Source organism: Thunnus thynnus, chromosome 9 (genome assembly GCF_963924715.1).
Source record: "Thunnus thynnus chromosome 9, fThuThy2.1, whole genome shotgun sequence".
Classification (NCBI taxonomy): Eukaryota; Metazoa; Chordata; class Actinopteri; order Scombriformes; family Scombridae; genus Thunnus; species Thunnus thynnus.
Window position 1 is genome coordinate 173,398 of NC_089525.1, and position 11,066 is coordinate 184,463.

The following is an 11,066-nucleotide window of genomic DNA, read 5'->3' on the forward strand; positions in this document are numbered from 1 at the left end:
TTTTCATTTTATATATTTATAGTACATTAAGGGTGTCTTTTATTTTGACTAATACAAGAGAACTGTACTGTATATGAATTTTACTAACTATGCCAAACCTTTGAACCTCAAAAACTCAAAAGTACCCAGAATGTAGATAGAACCTTATAATTCTAAGGTCATCAAATGTAGTCAATGTGGACAGTGGCGATTATGTATTATTGTGTAGTTCAGTTTAGAGCATACTAAATGAAGCTTTTAGCAATAGTTCAAGCAAGAGGATGATTATCATTCTAATTTTATCATCACACTGGAGTTCCAGCTCTTAGTTATTATCCAGTGATTTCACTGAGATTGGTTTGTAGGCTTTCTTGTCAAACGCTGATCGATCATCTTAGCTCATGTATGTGAACTATGTTACCTCTTTGGTCTCTCTTCTGTCATGTGCCTCACAGGATCTCTAATTGGTTGCTATTCATAGAGTTATTTCCCTATAAATCTGTCTTATTGCCAGGTCAACACCGATTTCTTACTTGTTCACTTATAAAGCTTTCCTGATATGAAATTTTATCATGTATTTATCAAGCATTTGAATGTAAACCTGCTTAAACATCCATGGTTTTAACCTGCTTTGAGCATGCTGTTAATGATAACAGTCATGATACTAAAGTTACAGAGCAGAAGGCATCTAACAGAAAGCAGGACTCTGGCAGTTGTAGAGACAGGGCAGATCCACCTGTACACACCATTCTAATTTTGGCCTCACTAATCTCTGCTCTTCCTGCTTTGACAATTTGGCGTTAAGCAAGATGGAGTCACACTCTCAGTCTCTGTGTCACACACACCAGGTTCCAGTGAATCATAGTCCTCTGCTGCTGTTACTGAATGTAAACACAGTGACACTGCCCACAGTATTCTGTCAGCCTGCACAGCTTCTTGCTGTTCTACTGGACTTCCTTTGACACTAAACAGTTTCTATTGGTTCCTCACAGTTTCCATACAACATGGACTCTCATCTGATGTTTACAATTTGTTAGTCATAGGATCATTCATATAAGTAAATGTCATGAGTTGATTAAAGTAATTAAAAGGCCGAGGTCTCTGCAGGAGAAAGTGTAATGTCAGAAAAAGTGGTAATTTGGTCTGAATGTGAATATCCAGTAATCACAGAACACCATACAGCATGTTACACCTTAACTTTTGAATGGATACTCTCAGAGGACAATGTGAGTGTAAACCACTACCTGTGGGAACATACAGCTTTGTCCTTAATTACATAATTACCCAATAAATTGTGTTTTATTGCCTGCAAAGACTAATGATTCAGTGTGACTCTTCCAAGAGTCTTTGTATAAGATGAAGGTTGCTTTTATGTAATAAAAGCAATTAATTGCAGGAGGTTGCGGGTGCAGTACAGAGCCAGTAAGAAAGCTCTACCTGGAAGTCTCAGTTCAGGGCCAAAAAGTGTTGTTCAATAGACAGTGCTGGACCAACATTTATTTTGTCTATGAACATCATCAAGAGCATAAAAAAAACAGATCATACAAACTTAACAGGTCAGTCTGTTTTTTTTTTCTTAAAAGTAATACCTCTAATGGTGCTGCCTGCTGTCCTCATCGTCATATATTTTAGAAATCCTTCAAAAGTTTTAGTCTTTTACTTTGCATGTAGCAAGTGCGTAGATGTTTACTTAGTTCATACGGTTTAGAGGGTAGGACTCCACTCCATATGAGGGAAAAGACTGCAAACACACACAGATTTATAAAGGATTTACTCCTGATGTAGACTGATTGTACATTTAGTGTGTATGTGTCTGTGCACGTGCATGCATGCATACGTGCGTGCGTGTGTGCGTGTGTGTGTGTGTCCATGCGTGGTTGCCATTGCTAATAGCCCAGTCTTGTCAGCTGCTGTAAACAGTGAACCATCTCCAAACATTACCTTATTAAGACACAAGAGACAGAACAGACAGAGAAGAGAGCTGGATTATACCTGCCCCCCTTCTCTCTCACTGTTGTCACATGTTAAACATCTACTTTAACAGGGGGAAAATCTGTCTTTATCATTGAAAGTTACAAAACATATAGGACAGACTTTGATAAAATATGAGGATAATAATTCAAGCTTGCAAAATAGATATGAGGGATAATAAAATCAATATACCAGAAAAGAATTAGATTTAAAATCTTTTTTTAATTAAATAAAATTATAAAAGCACTGATGATCCCAATATATTCAGATATTCCGAACCAAATAAAATAGTTTAGAAATACTGACAGCAAGATCAGCTTAACTTTGAATCAGAGAGAACTGTTTTTAAAGTGAGCATGGACACAGCAGCCTCCTGAAGTTTTATATAAGACCAAATATTCCAGTCAGAGGGAGCAGCAGACATGGTGCTTTCCCCCTTTCCCCCTCAGCACACACCATAGGAATAGGGAGAAGATATGTCAATGGAGTGTACAGCAATTCCCAGCCTTATTTGACCTAACAATTGCATGAATACAGAGGTACAATACCTGTTATACAAGCTTCTTGAGCAGGATATCACTTGTTTTAGTTTAAACGCTTATCAAAGGGCCTAGTGGTACGGCCAGTGGTAGTAGTATATTTATCAACCAAGATTCACAGACAAGAGTGGAAGTTGAACCTTATATTTAATTACAGACACCAGACACCATTCAAACTGTAAAATGTTCACATAACTTTGAACTTTCAAAGTTATCAGATTGTTTAGTGATATCTTTTATAATTTTTCAGCAATTTAAGCCAAAAGTCAGGGGTTTTTCAGACTTTGTCAGGTCTCACCAGTGTGTCATGTGATCAGGCACAGTGGCGAGCACAGATAATTTTAGACCAGAAATGTTTTTCTAAACTGCTGTCACTCCCACAATTTTAACTCCTCAAGCACATATCTTGCCTCAGGATGTTGCCACAAGCCTCCTCTCTCTCAAAAGTACATTTCACATAGGACTTATAGTTTTTGAGATCTGAATCTTAATTGATAAGAGAGTCCCTGTCATGTTATCATTGACTGCAATACAGTCTGCAGGATGTGTGTCTTCTCTCACTGCAGCTTCTTAAACTTACAGATTCTCTCTTCCTTCAAACACTTTTTACACATATCATTCATTCTCATGTTAAACTAGTCTTGCTTTCACTAATGATGTACAAATCTCTGGGCTTAAAGCTCTGGTTTGAGACAAATACATTTTCCTCATCAAAATGGAGATTTTTTCTTCTCATTTTTGTGAATGTCTGTTGGCTCGGTGGTTTAGAATGCTGCTCTCTGATCAGATTCACCTTAGATGACAAGGTGCTGTGTTTGATACCTGCTCACTGCAGTGTTCCTCATAATATTGCTCTCATGTACAAAGTTGCCTCACATCTTTATCCTGTACCAAAATTCAATTCCTCTCTAGCTTACCTTAACATTAGTACCTAAAATGTGGATTGATACGCTTGTTAAATACATCTTTTCCTGTGCTACATAGCATGTGTGAGTAGTGCAGTAGTTTAAGGTCATGTCATTTCAGAACTCCTTTTAGATCCAAAGGTTGTGAGTACGAGCCCTGCTTAGGGTGGAACTCAGTAGAGTTGAAGGCTGAAGGAGTCCAGGTGATGTCAATCTGCTTAGCTGAGCTGAGCTGAGCTGAGCTGAGCTGAGCTGAGCTGAGCTCCAGCTAAACACACACCAGCTAAACACCAGAATCTGGCCTGGCATTGCTGTGTGACATGTTAGCTCAATGCATAGCATGTCTATCTTACAAACATGAGGGTGTAGGTTCAATTCCACCCATTGCTGATTTTGATCTTTGTAGATTTTTCGATGGTGTTCAGCTTCCAGTCATGCAATCTAAATTCGCTTTCAGCAATCACACGCAATTTCTACAGAAATTGCATTTTCTAATTATTCTTATTCTTCCATACTTTTTTGCAAACTTTCAACTCCTCTATACTTTGAGCGACAGAAACCATTCAACTATCAAAATGTTCAGCTCTTTGAGGACATCTATGCTAGTACTTTTCGGCTTTCTATCATAATCCATTGATTTTATATAATTTTTTAAAATATTAAAATTTATAATGGAAGTCTATGGGAGGAATGTTTGAAAGCTAATATCTCAAAAACTAAAAGTGCTTAAGTGTTCATATTTGATGTACAGGTGTCCCATCTGGAAATGCTTAATATATTAAAACATAATATCAATAGCGCCACCATGTGGTCAGTTATAAAATGTTTTGCGTTTTGGCTAATAACTCATGAATGCTGTCCTATCAAAGAAATATTTGTTCAGGATGTTCCTTGGATGATGCTGATTAGACTGATATAGGCCACGTCCATTTGCGCCTTTAAAATTTTTCCGCCATTTTGTTTTTTTAATGAACATGTTTTGCTTCTGTTGGCACATATTTCATCCAATCTTCACCAAACTTGGTATGTACCATATTTAGAGGACCCCAGACACAACTTATTTATTTGTTTTCAGATATCACTTACGGTTTGTCTGTAAGTGGTTAGCAAACTTTTCAAGGCGTGGCCTAATGCACTTAATGGTCAATAACTCCTCAATACTGAATTGGATTGCGGCCAAATTTGGGAATGTTGTACACAAGGTGACCTTACAGAAGTGTGTAACATTTCATAAAATTCTGCCCAAAGGGGGCGCTAAACTAACCTTATAACTTTATATTTCAGTAATTCTGTTGTCTTTGATGAAATGAAACTTGGTACACAGGTCTTCCATGAGAATCTGCATGACATACTGAATCATGGCACCAGTAGCCCCACCTTGTGGTCATAAGTAAAACACTAACTACTTATTTACTACCAAATCTCTTAAATGCAACATGCCATGGTAATCAAATTTTATTTGTACAGATGGGGATCCTGAAGAAGTGTTTAATATTTTCAGCAATGCTTTGTGATTTATTGCAGTTTTCAGCATTCACACGCATTTTCCGCAGGAAATGCATTTCTAGTTTACTCTGCTCTCCCAAAGAAACAGCAACAACTTCTTAGGATAATTGGAGATATTTATTAATAGCTAAATGTCTTGAGAATACATGATAAAGCATAAGACAATAAAGAACAATAATAAGGCCTTTAAATGATACTAAAAATAAAATAATGAAGAAAATTCTTTAGAAATATTGGCTTGAAGTGTTTGACTTGAGGCTAATGTATTGCAATGGGAATGATAAGTGAAAGCTACCTCCACTTCTCTGAATAAATCATTTTAATTTTAATTTTATTCAACATCAACCCTTGATCACAAAGCCATGTTATGCCTTACTGTTGATGAAGATTTGTTATAGTTGATGTCATCTCAGCAGGTACAGTGTTGTTTTGGGTTGAGCAGGAGTTAATCTGTGCAGCAATGTGGTGTGGCCCGGCTTGGGCTGTGTTACAGATGAGTCTTGGCGGTGCAGCAGTGTTGAACCACTGATGAAGAGGAGTCAAGCCGTGTTTCAGGCTGCCATGAAAGAGTCTCTGTTGGCTTAATTCCCAGTTGGCCGACTGCTGTGAGCAAGTAGTTTCAATAGTCACATTCTTCTTCAGAGCGACGTTTCAGTTGGAGTTGAGGATTTAGGCTCTTTAGTTTAATCTGACTACACTCAAATCTTCATTCAGTAGCTGATAACTCAATGTGAGTTAACATGTGAAACATTAACATTCATACTCATGCTTATCCTGATGTTTAGACATTCAGCCTTCATTGATACAACCTTATTAAACCCTACTACACGTCTATTAGTGAAATAGTTAAAGCAACTTTTGCATATTCAACATATTCTAATATCAATTCAATATAACTTACTTCATAATATAAAAACTTCAGTATGATTATTATTTCATGATAAAAGAAAACTTAAACCTGAAATTCTTCACCCATAATATTTTACATTCCGATTACTTCAGAAAACTTAATTCATTCAATACAACTACTTTTCTAAATTAACTATTAAAATATGATTGTCTATCAGGTTAATAGATCAGAAGTTAGACTAAGGTGATTTTAAAATACCATTGCGTATTTACCATAAGAACATTCATTAACTCTTAACAATAAAAAATTTGAATTTATTGAAATATTGTATTGTATTTATTGGGATAGTGTACAGTTTTAAATATAAATGTTAACATTTGATGTACTGCACCAGAGTTAGTTTAAACTAATTTGAAGTTCTAACCTTACCAATAGAGGGCAATATAGTCACATGCAAAATATAATGAAATCAAAAATTTTCCTCAATAGATTACCACACAGCTATCAAAGTTATACCATTCTTTATGAATTTCTATAACAAACAGCATTACATGGTTTGCATAATGATTAGACATTTAATTCACACAAATTCAGATTTGGCTTAGATTTGCATAGAGGCTCATTGACTGTCCTTCAGGAATGTGAGTTAGAGTTTATGACTATAGTCTGTGTAGATAATAAGAGGGGTTTTCTCTCCATGTGTGTTGAGTTATTGGTCCTTTCTCTGAGTTCAAATGACCGCAAAGGAAAATTCTGAAGTCAGAGCTGACTACACTGGACAAGATTGTATCTCAAAATACAATGCTGCCACAAAGCTCTGGCTCCACGACCACCCAAGGATGCACCACTGAGATTCATATAGTGATAAATTTTCTCAAGTACAAAATCAAGGAACAGGTTCTGTCCACCGCATAGAAAAAGGAGATTTTTTTTCAAAGACAACAGAGTCTACTTTGACCACGATTACCCAATAGAAATAGTGAAGAAGAGAAGAGAGTATGCCGGAATAAGAGGAGTATTCACAGAGAGAGGTTTCAAACCAAGCTTAAGATGTTTTTGGATAGCAGACCTAGGATTTACAATAACGCAAGGGCTGCTGATGACCTGCAGAAGAAAGGGTTTCCCAAGCCCAACCCCAAAACCACATAAGACGATGTAGGAAAAGGTAGGAGACAAACATTAGCAAAAGCATTCCATTTGGAGCAGATATGGCAGAGCTGCGTGTGTTCCGCTGCAGCCCCAAGGAGATCTGAACCAACAGTAATGATGGAGCTGGGCTGACTCCATCCAGCTACAACCACTATGTCTAATGACTCCACAGGACAAAGTGACAAGCCATTGTCTACTAACATGATTTAAGTTGTGTGTGTTTTTCTTTTCTTTGAAATATCAAGGTGGTCTGATAATCTGGAAACGTCCCTATTTAGCTTTTATGTTCTTCTTCCTCTCTTTCTGGAACAATGCACTGATTACCTTTTAGCTCAAGATAAGATGATATCGTGAAACTGGAAGAATACCATAGGAAAAACTGCCATAGTAGAATGTTATTCATTAATCTTAGGAACAATCCTACTATTTACTCTAAACCACATTTGTTCTGGTTGTGGAAGTCATTTTGCTTTATATTCACTTCCTCAGACCTTCAGAATAGTACACTGTCTGCAGAGATAACCATCACCAAACTGGACAATACTATCGCCTTGACTGAAGGCAAACAAAACACCTGGGTCTGATGGCAAACAAAGCAAACAATGTGGGCTTCATAGACAATTGGCAGACTTTCTGGGGAAGACCTGGTCTGATTAGGAGAGATGGCATACATCCCACTTTGGACGGAGCTGCTCTCATATCTAGAATTATGGCTGAGTTTATTAGCAGACCAAAACCATGACAACCCAGGGTTGAGACCAGGAGGCAGAGCTGCATTCCTACACGCTTTTCTGTGCTTTCATTAGAGCACCCAAAACCACATAGAAACTGTGTCTGTCCCCTGACCACTTAAATCCGTTAAATCTAAAATAAAGAAAAGAGGGGTCATTCATAAAAATCTCATAAAAATTAACACCACCTCTGCAATAGCACAACAAAATAGGAGAATTAAATGTGGACTCTTATACATTAGATCACTATCATCTATTAGCTGTATTAGTAAATGATCTAGTCTCAGATTATCGTATTGATTTATTTTGTCTTACTGAAACCTAGCTGTGTCATGAAGAGTATGTCAGCCTAAATGAATCCACTCCCCTCAGTCATATTAATACTCACATTCCTTGAGACACTGGCCGAGGAGGTGGAGTTGCAGCCATCTTCAACTCAAGCCTAATTATCAACCCTATACCTATATTTAATTATAACTCATTCAAAAGACTTGTTCTTAATCTCTCTCACCCAACCTGGAAAACTTTACAGCCAATTCTATTTGTTATAGTGTACCGTCCTCCTGGCCCGTACTCTGAATTTTTATCTGAATTCTCAGAGTTTTTATCAAACTTAGTCCTTAGTACAGTGGACGTTGATAATGATAGTCTTAGCATTGCGTTTATCTCATTATTAGACTCAATTGGCTTCTCTCAGAGTGTAAATAAATCCACTCACTGTCTTAACCACACTCTTGATCTTGGTCTGATGTACGGCATTGAAATTGATCATTTAATAGTTTTTCCAAAAAAACCCTATTTTATCAGACCATTACTTAATAACTTTCAAATTCCTAGTATTGGATTACACACCATTAGACAAAAATGTCTTCACTAGATGTCTATCTGATAGTGCTGTAGCTAAATTTAAGGAAGCAATTCCATCAGTATCTAAACCATCAACCTGTCTTTTAGACCCCATCCCAACTAGGCTGCTTACCTGCTTATCCTTAGTTAGCTCTTCTTTACCAGATATGATCAATCTGTCTTTAGTAACAGGCTATGTACCACAGTCCTTTAAAGTAGCTGTAACCCAACCTCTTCATAAGAAGCCTACTCTTGATTCAGGTGTTTTAGCCAACTATAGATGTATATCTAATCTTCCATTTCTCTCTAAGATCCTTGAGAAAGCAGTTGCTAAGGATTTAGACAGCACAGAGAAAATCACAAATGATCTCCAAACTGCGTTGTACAAAGGATTTATCTTTGTACTCTGAGAATGGAACATTTAATTGGCATAACAGGAACTGCATTAAGCTGGCGTAAATCCTATCTATCAGATTGATTTCAGTTTAAACAATGAATCCTCCATGCACGCAAAAGTTAGACATCGAGTTCCTCAAGGTTCTTTGCTTGGACCAATACTATTCACATTATATATGCTTCCTTTAGGTAATATTATTCAGAAACACTGCATACATTTTCAATGCTATGCAGATGATACCCAATTATATTTCTCGATGAAGTCAGATGAAACCAGTCAGTTAACCAAACTCCAAGCATGCCTTAAGGACATAAAGACCTGGATGACCTGCAATTTTCTGCTACTAAACTCAGACAAAACTGAAGTTATGTGCTTGGCCCTAAACACCTTAGAAACACATTGTCTAATGACATAGCTGCTTTAGATGGCATTGCCCTGGCCTCCAGCACCACCGTAAGGAATCTGGGAGTTATCTTTGATCAGGATATGTCCTTTAACTCCCACATAAAACAAATTTCAAGGACTGCCTTTTTTCACTTATGTAATATTGCAAAAATCAGGCACATCCTGTCTCAAAAAGATGCAGAAACACTAGTCCACGCATTTGTTATTTCTAGGCTGGATTATTGCAATTCCTTATTATCAGGCTGCCCTAACAAGTCTCTAAAGACTCTCCAGCTGGTCCAGAATGCTGCTGCACGTGTACTGACAAAACCTAGAAAAAGAGACAATATTTCTCCCATTTTAGCTTTGCTGCATTGGCTTCCTGTAAAATCCAGAATTTAATTTAAAATCCCTCTCCTCACCTACTAAGCTCTTAATGGTCAGGCGCCATCATATCTTAAAGAGCTCATAGTATCCTATTATCCAACTAGAACACTGTGCTCCAAGAATGCAGGCTTACTTGTGGTTCCTACAATCTCCAAAAGATTTGGGCTGGGGGGCAGACACCCTCTCTACATTTCCTTTTTGATAAATCTTATAGTTAGGGTCGACCAGGCTCACTTTGGACCAGCCCCTAGTTATGCTGCTATAGGTCTAGACTGCTGGCGGACTTCTCATGATGCACTAAGCTCTTCTCTCCTCCTCCTCCTCTTCATCTGTATGCATTCATGTACCGTTAATGCATGTTACTAACTTGACTTCTCCTTTTTTGTGCTTTCTCATCTCGCAGGAAACCCCAAGATACTGTGAGCCTTCGCTGCGGGAGTGGTGGTGCAGTCCTGTTGTCCCTTCTCCGGCTATTGCTGCTATTTGTTAATGCTAGTCTTATCTCTATTATTATTATTATCATTATTATTATTGCTGTTATTATTGTTGTTATTCTGCTTCTCTGATAGCTGGAATAAGAATTAATGGGTAACTATGCCGACCCATGAAGGTAGAGAGAGAGTGTTGCCAAGCTTTTGGCTCAAGCAACAAGATAAATGGGATTTTAATTGGTGATATTGAGTATATGATAAGCTTATTTGCAGATGATATTTTGCTCACACTGACAAACCCAGAGAGAAGTATACCCAAATTGATATCCCTCCTAAAATTGTTTGGCTCATGCTCATATAAATAAAACGCATATAAGTCCCAAACACTTTCTCACAACTTTACACCAAATGCTGATATGCAAAGTACAGTAGACTTCAAATGGGAGTCCCCTGCTGTTGAATATCTGGAGAAACATCTCTAAAATATATGAGTGTAACTATGGTCCTCTTATTATTTAAAACAGACCTGGACTGATGGACTGTATTGCCACTAGACATGTCAAACTGAATTGAAATGAAAAAAATTAATGTACTCCCTTGGTTCCTGTACATATTCCAGTCATTTTCTGTTGCAGTTCCTTCTAAAGAATCTAGTGAATGGAATAGGAGAGCCCCCTCCTCTCTTTCTCTTGCCCCTCACAGCTGCAGCAGGAGCAGCTCTCTGCTCCGCTTTCTCCTCACAGCTCTCTGCTGGAGCAGCTCTCAGCTCTCTTGTGTGGCCTGCTCACAGCAGACACACACAGAACTCTTCCTTTATGGCAGAAGACGCGAGAGCCTGCCTAAGACTCAGAAACTAAAGTTATCTAGAGCCAGCAGCTACCACACAAGTCTGCTGGCTGGTTTAACAAGTACAGGAGCCACGAAACAGAGTTAGCTTGCTGCTAACTCTACACAAAGGAGTGATCTGGGCCTTCTGACCTGCACGGCTGGA

At 37.9% G+C, this 11,066-nt stretch overlaps 1 protein-coding gene across 1 annotated transcript in view; it reads left to right on the forward strand.

The window, feature by feature from the left end:
- fbxo38 (F-box protein 38) overlaps positions 1-10,606 on the forward strand; it is an 82,028-nt gene extending 71,422 nt beyond the window's left edge. The window contains exon 20 of the mRNA XM_067598447.1: positions 10,048-10,606. Coding sequence (XP_067454548.1) covers positions 10,048-10,067 — 20 coding nt within the window. The 3' untranslated portion in view covers positions 10,068-10,606. The remainder of the gene's footprint in view (positions 1-10,047) is intronic.
- The last annotated feature ends 460 nt before the right edge of the window (positions 10,607-11,066 follow it).